Source organism: Ailuropoda melanoleuca, chromosome 2, assembly GCF_002007445.2.
Source record: "Ailuropoda melanoleuca isolate Jingjing chromosome 2, ASM200744v2, whole genome shotgun sequence".
Lineage (NCBI taxonomy): Eukaryota > Metazoa > Chordata > Mammalia > Carnivora > Ursidae > Ailuropoda > Ailuropoda melanoleuca.
Window position 1 is genome coordinate 187,864,244 of NC_048219.1, and position 14,968 is coordinate 187,879,211.

At 50.1% G+C, this 14,968-nt stretch overlaps 1 protein-coding gene across 7 annotated transcripts in view; it reads right to left on the reverse strand.

The window, feature by feature from the left end:
* Positions 1 to 14,968, reverse strand: part of COL4A4 (collagen type IV alpha 4 chain) — a 130,190-nt gene that overhangs the window by 5,168 nt on the left and 110,054 nt on the right. For 4 of the 7 annotated variants that reach the window (XM_034655281.1, XM_034655282.1, XM_034655279.1 and 1 more), the window contains 6 exons: positions 13,625 to 13,732; positions 12,585 to 12,593; positions 9,538 to 9,663; positions 4,258 to 4,374; positions 2,087 to 2,275; positions 40 to 326 (listed from right to left, as the gene is read on the reverse strand). In XM_034655281.1, coding sequence (XP_034511172.1) covers positions 40 to 326; positions 2,087 to 2,275; positions 4,258 to 4,374; positions 9,538 to 9,663; positions 12,585 to 12,593; positions 13,625 to 13,732 — 836 coding nt within the window. Of the gene's footprint in view, positions 1 to 39; positions 327 to 2,086; positions 2,276 to 4,257; positions 4,375 to 4,601; positions 9,389 to 9,537; positions 9,664 to 12,584; positions 12,594 to 13,624; positions 13,733 to 14,968 lie in introns of those variants that run through there. The other 3 variants (XM_034655284.1, XM_034655283.1, XM_034655285.1) reach the window with 3 other exon arrangements.

Here is a 14,968-nt window from a genome sequence, read left to right on the forward strand (position 1 = left end):
GTGGAAGGGGCAGGCGCGGGGGCTCTGGCGGGGGCTCACCATCAGGAACGAGTACCCGATCCAGAGGCTCCTCCAGGTGCGTGGGCACGGGGGGATGGACTGGTCCTGGCTGTGCAGCGCCACGGCGGGGGCCGGGGCCTCGCACACGGCGCAGCGGCTGATGTACGGGCGGATGGCCTCCTCGGCGAGCGGCGTCACGGGCAGCGGTGCGGCGCTGGCCAGCCAGTAGGACCGGTCGTTCCTGCGGCCGTAGTGGCACACTTGGTGGATGTTGCAGTAGGCGAAGGGCAGCGTGCTAAACATGGGAAGGCAAGACCCTGCCAGACCTTGGGAGGGAAGACGAGGCAATGTGGCGGGCGCGCCGCAGGCCCGCTGTGCGCGGGGACCGTTCCCGCAGGTGCCGTTCGCGGCCGCCCAGACGGACGCCCCAGCCGAAGCCGCATCTGCGGCCGGCAGGGCCGGCTGTGCGCCTGAGCGTGTCTGCCACCTGCCTGGTCCCGGGCCAGCCCTCCTCCGCTCCTCCGCTGCTCCTTCCCTCACCAGCCGAGCAGTGCGCCTGCTGCTGGCGGGGTGCGGTTACTCCAGCTCTGTGCCCACAAAACTCATGCCCTGACTTGGTTGGGGAGACGGTGGAGCGTTTGGGCCACGAACATACAACACGGCCAGCCCTAGGAATGAGAAGGAGCGAGCACCGGGACTTCGGGGAGGCTAACCGCAAGAATCCTTGCACGCTAGGACCTTTAACAGGGACAGGATTTGGCCAGGTGTGAAGATGGTGACTATTCAGACGAGGATATACAGCAAGAGAGAGGACCAGAGGTGAGGGAGCCTGGAGCTCAAACTCAAAGGAATTCCGTGGAGGGAAGGGGGCAGAGGACGTCCGTGTCTCTGTCTCAGGGTGCCCAGAAAGGAGTCAGACCAGAGGCTGTGGGTTTTGTCTGTCTCGTAAGGAGCTTCGATCTTATGCCCCCCGGAGCTCTGAAGAGCTTTGCGAGTAGGTTCTGGCTAGACGGGTGTGGGAGGAGACAGATGGGAACAGAGGCCAGGTGGGGAGGAGACTGGAGGCAGAAGGGTGAGGAGGAGAGAAGTAAATAGAGCCAAGATATTAAACATCACTTCTTCCTCCGCAAACCCCCCCCCCCGCCCTCTAATGGGAAGGCCTGGGCTGAGCCCAGAGGAGAGTGACCTTCAGTAGCTGCCGTCCCTAGGCTTGCACTCCTTGAGGACACTTGCTAACAGCAGGGGTCATAGCCCAGTGAGGGCAGGGACAAGGCTCCCCCTCCATCAGCGCCCCCTGCTGTCTTGTCCCTCCTGCACCCACCGTGACCCAACCACCATGATCTGGGAAAAACAGCGTTTGCCAGCACCTGGGTTTTATTAAACTCCTGACTCGAAATCAGTCCCTGCAGCTTACAAATCTACAAGTGGGGCACCCGAGTGGCTCAGTCACTTAAGCATCTGACTCTTGGTTTCAGCTCAGGTCATGATCTCGGGGTCCTGGGATGGAGCCCATGTCAGGCTCCCAGCTCAGCGGGGAATCGACTTGAGTGTCTGTCCCTCTGCCCCTCACCTGCTCCTGTGCGCACCTGTGCAGTCTCTCAAATAAACAAATCGAAAGAAAGTAAGAAAGAGAGAAAGAAGGAAAGAAAGAAAATAGCACCCAGGGATGACTCCCAAAATCAAGGTCTGTGATTTAAACAAGCAGCTGGAGCGCGGCGGGGAGCGGGTGCCGCTGATGCCAATCAGCCAATCCCCGGCTCCTCGGAGGCACCGCTGGACACGTAAACACAGGAACGGACCGTGTCCTGATTAAATAATGTACATTTGGAAGTAAAAACTACACTTCGTGTAAGATTTAAATTTAACCTGCTGAGGAAGGATCATTTTTAAAAATAAGCAGCCGGAGGACAACTACTGTAGCCAGAATGAGCGCCCCACAGGATCTCGTTTCACAGAACTCTCTGGGAGTCAGCCTCCTCTTCCACGGGAGAGGAGGGATCCCCGGAGACGTTGGTGAATCTGTAAACTTCACCCAAAGGCTGTACCCCAAGCGACAGACATGGGCGACCACGCGCCGCACACATACCGAGGTCCTGATTGTGTGCCTTCTCCTGTCCTTCCAGGTATAAGAGACTGTAGCCCGTCCAGAGCCTGGGCATGCCCGCGGGACAGGCGGGCTCTCCGTCCGTCTGACTGTGGAGAACCAGGAGGAAGCCACTGAGGTGGCCAGGCCCAAACCCTTCGGGCCCGGGGTCCCCAGTGGGCCCAGGAGGGCCTGGAGGAATGAAGAAAAAACATGGAGGCAGGTTAGGGGGGTTGTTTTAACAAGCACTTCCGAGCACCTCCGTTCTGAGCACTCAGGAGCAGAGGGGAGCACGACACGGCCCTCGGTGACTGCAAAACAGACCAACAACTCACTTAGCAATTACTCCAAGCATCTTCTAGGTGGTCAGATTAAGTTAGTGTAAGAACAGATGCGGGAGGGGGGATGGGTTAAATGGCTGATGGGGACAAAGGAGGGCACTTGTTGGGATGAGCCCTGGGGATCCCAGGTAAGTGATGGATCACTAAATTCTACTCCTGAAACTAATATTACATTTTATGTTAACCAACTGGAATTTAAATAAGAACTTGAAACTACAAAAAAACCCCACAAAGAAACAGCGAGCAGACAAAACTCCTTGCGCCCTAGAGCTTACATTCTACTTGAACAAGAGAAATGACAAACCATAAAATGTGTTAGGAAGTGATAAATGCTGAGAAGAAAAAGATGGGGTGGTGTCACCCCTGCCATGTGACTGGGACCCTGGTGATTGTCAAAGCGGGTCTTCCTTCCCCCTCCCAGACCTCTCCCACAGTTCTGGCGTATCTAGGAGAGGCAAGGGGTTGGGATCCACATGTAGCACTTGGACCTTCTTTTAGGAGACAGGGAGGGGGAAGGAAGGCCCAGTTCTGGCACTCTTGCTGGCAGGTGGGAAATGAATAGCTCTACGCAACGAGTGGGGTCGGTCTCCTCTGGTGTCTCTACGGAGCTGACCCACTGAAGGAGGCCAACGGCTACTTCCAACTGCCAAGAGCAAAGGTGAAACCAAAGTTGTTTGTTTATTTTTTTAACTTGTTTCTGGAAGACTGGCAGGCTCTCCCCATGTACACTGTAAACCAGAGGTTACAACGCGGTAGCTTGAGTGCTGGATCTGGGCTGCTCCCGTGTTTGCCCTGTCCGGACTGTGCGAGCGGTGCTCCCGGACTTGGAAAGCAGAGCGTAGGCAGCACGGAGGCCTCCCCTCTACACGCAGCAGTTGACTGAAGCTGAGTTGTAGGCTCCATTTTGTTACAGACTTTACCAGCCCCCTTCACCCCTTCTCATTACCAGCCCGGGAGATCCTCTCCGAAGAGTCTTTGGGAGTCTTCGGGTCCCCAGCGCCCGGCACGTTACCTGGCTCGTTATATTTCAAATTACTATTCTTATGTATTATTCCTATTACTTATGTATAAATGACTATGTCTTCTCTCTCCTCACCCAGTGCCTACTCCCCAGTTTTGTTCTTAAGGAGGAGCCTTGTATTCTATGCACCCACGGTTGTGCGATAAGATGAAGTGAACTCAGGGGGCACCTGGGTGGCGCAGTTGTTAGGCGGCTGCCTTCAGCTCAGGGCGTGATCCTGGCGTTATGGGATCGAGCCCCACATCAGGCTCCTCCGCTGAGAGCCTGCTTCTTCCTCTCACTCCCATTCCCCCTGCTTGTGTTCCCTCTCTCACTGGCTGTCTCTCTCTGTCGAATAAATAAATAAAATAAATAAAATCTTTAAAAAGAAAAAAAAAAAGATGAAGTGAACTCAGAAAACCGAGGCCTAGTGACTCGGCCAGTCTTGGAGGGTGAGAATACTCCCGCCACCCCCACCGTCAGCACGGCCTCTCAGTGGCGATCACACCCAACGCCAGGCTTGCCTTGGAAAAGGCAACAGCTAAAATAACTTGAGTCTTTTATGATAATGCATGGTGGTTTGGAGAAATACTAAATGTGGGGAAAGGGCCTTGACTCATCTTTCTGATGGGTGAGGATCGGTCATCATGGGGGGGGGATTCATCCTGTTCCGCTCTTGCTGCTTCCGCCTCCCTAATACTTGGTGAGTCCACATCTAAGGCAAATGCTTTTAATAGGATCAGTTTGGAAAGCTGCTTGAGAGGCCAGGGATCTCGTACACAGTTCTCAGAACTACGGTGTCAAAGAAGAGAAGAGAAGCTGAACATTTTTACCTGGTGCTCCAGGGCATCCGGCTTCTCCCGCATCCCCTTTGCTTCCAGGAGGCCCAGGAGGCCCTGGGAGGCCATCCTCGCCCCTCCTGCCATCCGGCCCAGAATCTCCTTTGCACCCTGCACGACAGTTTACGATGGCAGTGGTGAGAACAGTATGACACCTGCTAGCACTTCCAGCATGGGTATCAGGGGCCGGCCTGGGGCTCCCCATTGGGACTGCACTGCATTCTCTCATGTCATCTTCCCAGATACACGGAATCGGGATTGTACCACTTGGTGGTGAGGTCATGAGGCTCTGAGAGGTCATCTGCTTAAGTAATAAGCCAGTCATGGGCAGAGCAAGGATTTGGAGCCAGACCAGGGAGACGTTGGAGAGAGGTCTTCACGTTTCTTCATATTCTTGTATGTTTAATTTTTTTGTATCGAACATATATGACTTCTATAATTAAATATCCTTAATAATGATTTTTTAAGAAAGCTCAGTGGAGGAATAAGTAAACTTTAATAGGATCCAATTGGGAGTCAAGTTAAATTTGGAGCAAGGTCAAAGTAGCAATTTTTAAAAATAATAATTGAGGGTTTACAAGGTGGAAGGTACCCCTCTTTACATGGCTTAACCAATTCGGTCTTCTCAACAGCCACATGACCAGGCGCTGTCGTATGCCAGCCTACCAGTGGGGAGACTGAGGCTCAGGAAGGTGACAGAGCTGATCTTGCGTGTTGAGGAACCGCTCCCAGGCCAGGTTCCACCAGCCTCCATCCAGCCTGCTTCATGACAAGCTGAGGAGCTCAGGTGCGCCCCCTGGAGGACGTAAAGGGGGAGGGGGTGTCTGGCAGCAGTCACACTGATATTGGAGGGTTTCTTTAAGTGTTTGGTTACTTTTGTCTGAGGCATCAACTCATTAGCCACAACCTCCTTTCATGGGTAGCAGACATGGTCCTTGCCTGTAGAGAAGTGTGCTGCCATTAGCCTGAATTCCCTGAATTACTAGCCCTCCCAAGGGTTCTGGTTTCCAACAGTTCTTCTCTCTCCCTCTCTCGCTCACTCTCTGCCACGAATTAGGCTAAAACCAACCATGAAGTCAGAGAGGGCTCACGTTTTCACTCTTGGACTTGTTCTTCAAGGGAGGGGGATCCATCTGAGGGTTGAGAGCAGGGGACTGCCATGCTCGGGTGATCAGCTGGACATCCCACTCGATTTCCTGTCTCACACAGGACCCCCTCTTATAGCCATTTGAAATGCATACCCCTCCAAACCTCACTTTTGAAATATTGTTCTAAGACAGTCTGCCTGAGAATGTTCCATACCAACCTCCTTCTCCATTCCCCACCACCAGCCAGTCCGTCCCCTCCACATCCCATGCTGGTAGAGCTGGTGTGGGTATCCCCAGTATGCCTGGCTTTTGGGGTGCTGTCATTTCACTTCCTGCTTCCTTAGGTTTTAAACAAATTCTTTTGGGTTGTCATGCAGTTCCTGGACTGCGTTCTGTCCATGGTTATCATTCAGTAAGTGAGAAAGGAAACCTTTCCCTCTCCGCATCTGGCTGAGAGATGCCCTCTCCTTTCCAGTAACTGGGCAGAGACCTCTTTCTGGGCGGGGCCGCTGTGTGCTTGCTGGCACATCCCTTGCCACCAGCTTCAAAGAGAACATCAGTTACTCTGGAAGGAACACAGGGCCCCGATGGTGAGCTCAGAGCATTCTTTTGTCTCTCCCACCCCACAAGATTGCAACATGGGGTCATGGTGCTGTTCTGGAAAGGGCTGCCCGAGTGCTGACAAGGAACAAACAGGCTGATCACTGAAAAGGCAGCAGGCGTCTTCCTGAAATACCAACGTGCGGCGAGATCACTACCGGTCGGGGGAAAAAGCTCCCCACCAGATGTTGTGATATAGGCTTTGTTCCCTTTGGAAAAATTGTCAGGCGGTTTCCAGAGATTGGAAGGAAGGCTTTTGCTAACCGAGTTGCGTGCCCACGGCTTTCCCTATGTGGACTTGTTCTCCACCTGGAACTTGTTTTAAGGACTAGAGCTCCCTCTAAAAGCCCTCCAGTGTTTGATGGATTACCTCCTCGGAGAGCGTCACATGTTGACTTGAAGATTAAACACACTCGGATGTGGGGATGTCCATTAGGCAGTAACAGTTCAAATCGATACGGAAACCACCTCTGTGTTCATCCCAGGAAGCCCCAGCCTTTGAGGGACACCCGGGGAAGGAAAGTTGCAGATCAAAGAGACGTGTGAGCAGAAAAACAGGAGGCCTTCCATGGTGGAGGACGCTCCACAGACAGAAGTTATAGTTAGTGTGGCTGTTACCCACTCACACGGGGCCGGAAAGAGCCAGAACCTTCTTTTTTTCTGTATAGCTCTCGGCTGCAGCACCTGGTTACAGAGCCAGCTTAGCAAGGAAAGAGGTTTGGGAGGGAAAACAAGAGGAAGCCAACAGCATCCTTTGAAGTGGAGGTGGTCCTTCCTAACGGGGCTGAACCTTCGTAACCGACCTCGGGGGCGGCACATACAGCCCCCAACACCAAGCTGAAAGAACCGCCTTCGGGAAAGGCCCGATGACGAGCCACATGCCCTGCAGATGACCCAAGTCAGTCAGGGTTCGGCCGCTTCAGACCCTCGAGACAGACTGGACAGTGTGGCCGATGTATCCAGGTGGCCAGCAGAAACAGGCCGGGTAAGGGAGCCGAAGAACATACTGCAGAAAGAGGGGTCCTTAATAGCAAGACCTGGAGGCCCGTATCAGAGAAGAGGGAGCCGAAAGGGAACCCTGGCTTGGGAGTTGTCCTTGGGAGGAGGGCAGAAGGGAGCCCCGGGGAAACTGAGCTATGGAGCAGCACAGTCCTGCCGTGAGACCATGGGAAGAATGGGAGGCACCTTGTGGGGAGGGCTGTGCACCTGCTTTTTTTTTTAACATAACAGTCACATTTTGTGGCACAACGCTGGCCTCAGGTATCCCCACTGCCAGCAGGCAGGGTCAGTGACATCAATTAGCAGAGGGCACAGGAAGCCAGAGAAGACCCTTCTGAAGCCACCTGCAACTGGATGAGCCCATCTGACCCCAAGTCGGGCAGAATGAGAGACAACAGGTGATCGGTCTCAGCTAGGACCATGTAGCCTGTCAGCCCTCGTTCAGAAGCTCGCTGTCTATGGAGAGAGAATCTTGTATGTGCCCAAGACAACTATTTGCCCATTTGGTTTTTCTTCTCATTTTCATTCTTTGGCTCTTTTCCAAAGCCACAATGGGTGAGCCCAGCCACCCGACGGGTCTCAGCTGGTACTGGGGGCAGCAGTGGGTCTCACCCTGGTTGTTCGCTAGAGTTATCTGGGGAGCGTTTCCAAAACACTGATCCTTGGGCCCTGCCTCCCTCTGCCTTCTGTTGGTCTGGGAGAAGGCATCAATATTGCGTCCAGCCCCCCCCCCCCAGACTTTAGCCTACAGTGAGGACTGAGTCACTAGGGATGGTGTCGCTCTTAGCTGACTCTTTTAAGGACAGCACTCATAGAATATGGTTAGGGTTTCTCAAACTCGAATATACATACAAATATTCTGGGATCTTGTTAAAATGCAGATTCTAACTTGGTAGGTCTGTGCCGGAGTTGCTGCTGGTCCTCGAACCACACTTTGAGTAGCAAGGAAGCCACTGACTTGGTTACCAGGCTCTTAGGCCAACCTACCCCATCTGCGCCCTGCCATTTCCCTGTTGGACAATTCTGGTTCCTCAAAGCCCCATCTTTCCTTAAAGGCTCTGTTCAAAGGCCAGCTCTTGCCTGGGTCTCGGCAGTCCTGCAGCCCTCCGCATGAAAGTTCACCTCTCCCTGTCCCGTTGTCCTCAGGCCTTTGCCAGCAACTCCTCGAAAACACAAATATAATTTCCCATTATTTAGAGTTACTTATGTTCTGCCAGCTCTTTCTGCCATGAGGTTGTGTGAGGCCCTGGAGGGGGAGAAAAACTCATCTTATGCATGTTTGTATTGCCCACAACACCTAGTACCGTACTTTCTAAAGCGTGCAGCAGATCTGGAAGTCTTTACTGAAAGAATTTGCAGAACCCCATTCCCGGCCATATCTTCTACTTGAAAGTGGATTTTTTTAAAGGGGTGTTGGGGGGGCTGGGGGTCCCAGCCCTCAATGGCAAATATATACACAACCAGGGGGTTGGTTTTAAAAGCAGGTTGAGTGACGAGTGATTGTGATGGACGGAGAGCTCGATGCATGCCGTGGGTGACGAAGAACTAGCTCGCTTCCCAGGGTCCCCCGCGCTGTTAACGCAAGTTGCTCCAGCTGACACCCAGTTCACTCAGTGCATAAACACAGATGCAGTGCAGCAAATACGAACAAGACAAACCCTACAGCCATCCGAGGGAGGCTCCACGGCTGTTCCAGACACTACCTGACAACCACTTGGATGCCAGCAGAGGGGATGTCTTTTGGGCCCTTAGCTGTTTGGCTTTGGGGAAACACACACACACACAAAACAGGTGATGCAAAACTCAAGTTCTATTTCCAATTCCTTTGGCCCTGAGCCAGAAAGAGGCAAGGCCACACCTGCGCAGTGGGAAACCAGGGAAGAGAAGGGCCACGTGCCTCTTCGGGTCATTTGCACGCAGCCTGTCTAGAAACACGGCCACTGCTAATTGGCCTGAATTGTGATCAGTGACCTCGAGCTGACCAGCCCGGACTCCCTAATTTCTTTGTCACTGACCCGTGTGGTGGGGATCTGTGAAAATAAAGCATCTGGAAGATAGTTTTTAAAGGGATGGTTTGGTTGAAGTACGTAAATACGGATCCTGCTACCCTGACCATGAGCAGTGCTCTGAGCAATTAAACGAACACTTGGTCATGGCCATAATTTAGAAAGACCCTTCCCCTTTTCTCTCTCCCTCCTCCAAGCGAGACATCTCCTTCCCCCTTCTCCTGGGCCGGTTCTGCTCCACCGAGCCCCAGTTCAAGTGTTTGTAATTCAAAACCGAGTCAACAGCTACGAGTGACTATTAACAGAGCACCTACTCTTGACTAAAAGGCTTCAAAACCCTGCGCCCCACAGGTGCCCACGTAGGAGAGGTTCAAGTAGGAGTTCAGCATAAAAATAGCAGGCTTGTGCCGATCCAGTGAGGGCGTGATCAAACTTGGGAGAAACGAAGAAAAATGTCTCAGAGGAAGGAAATTACGTTGCTTCGTACTCAGCGAGTTGTTTAGGCTCCGTGCTAAAAGCTACATAACAAGACGCCTAGACACTCATTCCGGCAGCATGAACAACGGGCGCCAACCTCATACCTGGTCCTGGGGGCCCTCTCGCTCCAGGGACCCCCATGGCTCCTTCTGGTCCTCTTGGGCCTGGTACCCCGGGAAGCCCGGGGATTCGGGGACAGGACTCCACGTCGGCGGGCGGCCCTGGCTCACCTGAAATTGCAATCATTGCTTGTGTGACGGGCTCCAGCCTTACAAACGAGCTCCTTCTGCCTTCTCCAGCTAGACGGGCTGCCGACACGACACGGAAGAATCAGGTGTTCAACAACCCAACACAAGCTCTATGTGGGAGGGGCTTCTGTTCACTGTGGGGCACATGAGAAACTTCCGGAAGGCACCGTGTTAAATACGACTGACTGAGTGAATAGGATCTCAGAGGAAGCCAGAGAAGTACAGAATAGCGAAGGCTGGTTGGGGCAGCAACCGTTTGGTGACCTTCACTGGATTTCCCACTTTTGGGGCACATTTTACTGGGCTCCAGTCACAGGTAGCAGTGGGAGAGCTCCCCGGAAGTCTCCGGTGTCAGCCAGGGCTGCACCACTGTTCACCACTGACTTCAGCCCATCAGAATCTCCTGGCCGGCTGGTCAGAGCCCAGAGTTTCTGAGCCCGTAGGTCTGGGGTAGACCCGACATCTGTACGTCTAACATGTTCCCGGGTGAAGCTAATGGTGCTGATCTGGGATCTCACTTGGAGAATCACTGCTCTGTGTTTCCTTCTTGATTATGTTCACATCTTTAAGATATTCTTCCTAAAGTTTCATTCAGTCACCCTGCAAATACTCCACAAGGGAAAAGAAATCATAATAACAATAACCAATAATGCTAACAGCTAACACTTATTGGAGGCCTTATCATGTACCGGGCCCCATGCTAAGTGTTTAATGATTAAAGGCTCCCAACAAACCTGTGTGTATGCGCTGCTATTATTAGAATATTACAGGTAAAAACCCAGGCTCAGGTAAATAAGCGACATATCTAAGGTCACACAGCTAACACATGGCAGAGTCTAGATTAAAATCCAAGATGGCTTGGCTCCAAACCTGTGTGCTTAACCAGGACACCATACTGCCCTCAGAACTCTTCACATCCATGTGTTGAATTCCAAGAAATACAACATATTTTAAAAACACACTGCTTCTCAGTTGTAGTTTTCCTAAAATTCATGCAAATGTGCAAAATAAGTTTAAGAACAGCAGTGATTAGGCAGCAAGAAAACTGTAGAAAATGTGGCCATAGTGACAACGTAGGCTACACAGTAGTTAGAACGACTGTGCAAAACGGACTCGAACCTGGGGCACTTGTGTGGCTCAGGTGGTTGAGTGTCTGGCTCTTGATTTCAGCTCAGGTCATGATCTCAGTGTCCTGGGATGGATCCCACATGCAGCTCTATGCTCAGTGGGGAGCCCACTGAGAGCCCAGATTCTCTCTCTCCCTCTCCTTCAGCCCCTCCCCCAGCTCATGCGCACACACTCTCTCTTGCTCTCAAATAAATAATCTAAAGGAAAAAAACAGACTTGAACCCTTGTCAGCTGTTTGGAATTTAATCTCTTATAAAATATTGTATGAAACCACAACCAACACTGAGTTGGGTGTATTTTTATGGTACGCACAGTTTAATGTAAACTGTGGCTTTTCCACTCTGGGTGACTTGAGGGAGATGCATACGAATATTTCCTATTTTCCCTGAATCACCTTGTGAGTCTTGGTGGAGCAAAGGAAGCAGATAAGGGAATAGGAGGTGGGGGTGGAGTAGGGGTGGTGGGCATTTGGCTCGTGCTTCATATTTAGGGTTCCGAAGTTATCTTCAAATGAGTTCATACACACAGACACAGAGAGACACTAAAAGGACGGAAGTGGAATTATTAAATATGAAACTATAATTTTTATTTTTTTTTAATTTAATTTATTTGTCAGAGAGAGAGAGAGGGTGCTCAAGCAAGGGGAGTGGCAGGCAGAGGAAGAAGTAGGCTCCCCACTGAGCGAGGAGCCCCATGCAGGACTTGATCCCAGGACCCTGGGATCATGACCTAAGCTGAAGGCAGCCGCTGAACTGACTGAGCCACCCAGGCATCCCGGAGCTGTAATGTTTAAATATAAACATTAAAAATAGCAGGATTCTTTTTAAATTCTGATTTTGCTTTTCTTCACTTTTTTTTTTTTAAGATTTTATTTATTTATTCTACAGAGATAGAGACAGCCAGCGAGAGAGGGAACACAAGCAGGGGAGTGGGAGAGGAAGAAGCAGGCTCATAGCAGAAGAGCCTGATGTGGGGCTCGATCCCACAACGCCGGGATCACGCCCTGAACCGAAGGCAGGCGCTTAACCGCTGTGCCACCCAGGTGCCCCATCTTCACTTTTTAATAAACCAGAAGCTGAATGGCAGGGGCCAAAGTGTCTCTTGTGTAAGCACCCTGCATTCAGGGCAAGTTTTCACTAAGGTTAATAAGAGGATGCCTGGAAAGAACAAATGCATGCACTCCATGTGTTTCTTTCCTTCTTTTATGAAACTCTTTTGAGTCTCTTTGAAAACCCCAGAGACGAAATAATATGTTGTTTCTGCACTGTGGTGAACACGTAGTTGAAAAAAATAACAGCATTTTCACGGTAACACACAAAGAAATTTGCTCCTTGGAAATGGACTTGGATGTTATGGGAAAACCTTGTCACAGCCCCTTACTGGGTGTGAAGGACCCATCTTTTCATGTTGTTGACACTACTTATTTTCGGGATGCTCTATGTATTTATATTGTAGAATTTATAAAAGAAACTTACATGGGTTTGTACTGTAGCATTTGACAGAGGAAGCACTCACACTCTGCCTGAATTGAAATTACGTAAGCTGAGTGTCGACTCCGCCTTGACAAGCTATAAGAGGCTCGGCTTTAGGATGCTCTAATACGGGGTTACCGTATCCGTAAGGGGGCAGTGGAGGCACTGACACCTCATGTAATCACAGCACCCCATCTATGAAAACGTGACAAAGTGTAACTCACAAGTACAGTGAAAAGGCCAGTATGGAAATAAGTAGAAGCCAGATTTAGAGGAAATTACTAATTTTATAGCAGCGCTTACCTCTGGAACCTGGAGAGGTCCAAAGTCAAAAGGTGAAGCCACGCAACGATTTTCATGCGGTGGAAAAAGATTTTAAATTTGTCAGTTAGGACAAAAACGAAATGGGTTATTTGAGAATATACATAATAACTTGAGGACAGCATCAATGATACGCAGAATGACAGCATCTTAATGACATAGTGAAGTCCAATCCGTGTTACTGACAAGAGCAGCTATGATTTAGTCATCGAGCCTGCATATCTAGAAAAATGTGAAATGAAGCTCTCCTGCACCATATAAAATGAGTTGATTTCTTATAGCAAATATGCCCTAATTTAACATACGTAGAAATTCTGTTCGTTGGCAGGCTTCATATTATTTGGCCAAGTATTACAGGATAGGAGATGGACCCAAGGTCATCTTGTTCTGAGGTCCATCGTAAAGCAGTGCGATCTATTCAGTCTTCGGACTACAGTGCTAATTTAGGGATTGCAAGGTATTCCGAACGGACACCACATTACCATAAGATTGGTTTAGATCTCAAAAGATAGGGCTTCTGCCGATCTCAAATACGCATGTCTGCTTGCCCTTCCCGCTCTTCCTTGGCCTATTCTGACCCTATGTTGAAAACATGTTGTTGACTGAGCTTAAACTGAATAGCCTTTTCGTCTTTGTAGGAACTAATGTATTTTACAGAAAAAGTTAAATAAACATCTAGGAAAATCCATGGGAATTCAGGGAGAGACATGAGTACGGTCCTCCCATACAGTAATCAAATCAGTCTTTGCCTCTTGTGTGAGGGAACGCAGATTTATTTAACTTAGAAATGTTGTCTGTAAAATCAACTTCTAATTTGCAAACTTACTCAATCTAATAATAAATATTAGTTTACAAAACATAAGATTGTGTAGTGAGGCCTGAAATAAATGCAGCTTAACTCGTGAGAAATTGCAGGCAATTTCAGAATAATTACGTGCTTCAAGCCAACCCTCATGGTAAATATTGAAACAAAAGGCTGTATGTAGGCTGCTGGGTGAGATCATCAGACATTAGGAGCTTACCTGGAAGACCAGGGTGCCCCTTTCTGCCTGGAATGCCAGGTAAACCCTTCTCCCCAGGGGGGCCAGGAAGTCCCTGTGGCCCCTGCAGCCCTGGGAATCCTATTGGTCCTAAAGGGAACATAAAGACGGGGACACAGGAACGGATCAAAATCAAGACAATGACAGTCAGGTGGTCTGAACTCAGAGATTCACCCCAACAGAATTCAGGGCAAAGGCAGGAATCCAGATGAGCCTCTCACTTTTTCTTCTCAGTAAAGCTGAGAAGAGCTGTCTCTGTCTGAAGGAAACACGAGAGTCCGTCAAACAGAGTAAGGAAAATGGTCTCGTGATCAAGATGAGACTAAACAGAATGAAAAGCTTTGTCATCCTGAACTTTCTCTGGAGACAGAGGACTGGAAGTGAAGGGAAAACAGGGGACGGTGCTCGGCCATGTGGGACGATGTGCGTCCTGGCCCTGGGCTCCGGCCTGTCTTCCTCACAATCCCCCGTGTCACCCCTGCCAGCCACTCAGTGCCTCGAGCGTGTGGTTCCTTCTCTTCTTCTGCGCCCAGCAAGCCTCACGTCCTCGGGGAAGCCCTGTCTGGGACCCCAGCCCAACTGCACTTGCTCTCGATGTGCTGTCATAGAAGAGTGGCCCTTACTCAGAGCACCTGTCAGTTTCTTTTGATGGGTCCTTTAGTGCGAGTGTCTGTCTTCCCCAATGAAACTCTGCACTGAGTAGGAGTGGGGACAGTTTAAACCTGCTCATAGTTGTATTCCTGTAGGTACCTAACAAATGTTTTCGGAATGGATCAAATACTTCCCACTGTTTCAGTCTGAAAAGGTAAACTGAAGAAACTCCCTCCTCCTTTCCACAGTTAAAGCCTCTTTGGACCATATGCCCAGTGGAATGGGAGTTAAGAAGCATGCTTAGTGGTTTCATCAATATTTCTAAGTCCTTGTATATCCTTTTGTTGGTCACTGTTATTTATACTGCATACTATTTTCCCAATCCTGAAGAATATTTCCAGGCTGAGGTTCATTCTCTAGAGGAGCAAATGGGAAGAAGGAGTGTCATATTTGGGAAAAGAACAAGGTTCCTTTTGGTGACTAGCATGCTAGCATGTTTGTCTAATTCTGGGATTCCCTAATTGGAAGCCCACACACTTGCAGATATAAGCCACATTCTCTACAATTGATTTTATTGCTAATAAAGTTGAAGAGGGTTGTCGTGTACTGTTGTGCAGGTTGTGTACTGCACCACTACAGGGATGCCATTTGCACTGTATTCATGGCAGCCTCATGGTAATTTTGATCTTCAATTTTGTCCTAATCTTTCGCTTTATTTTACATTCAGTTCAGAAG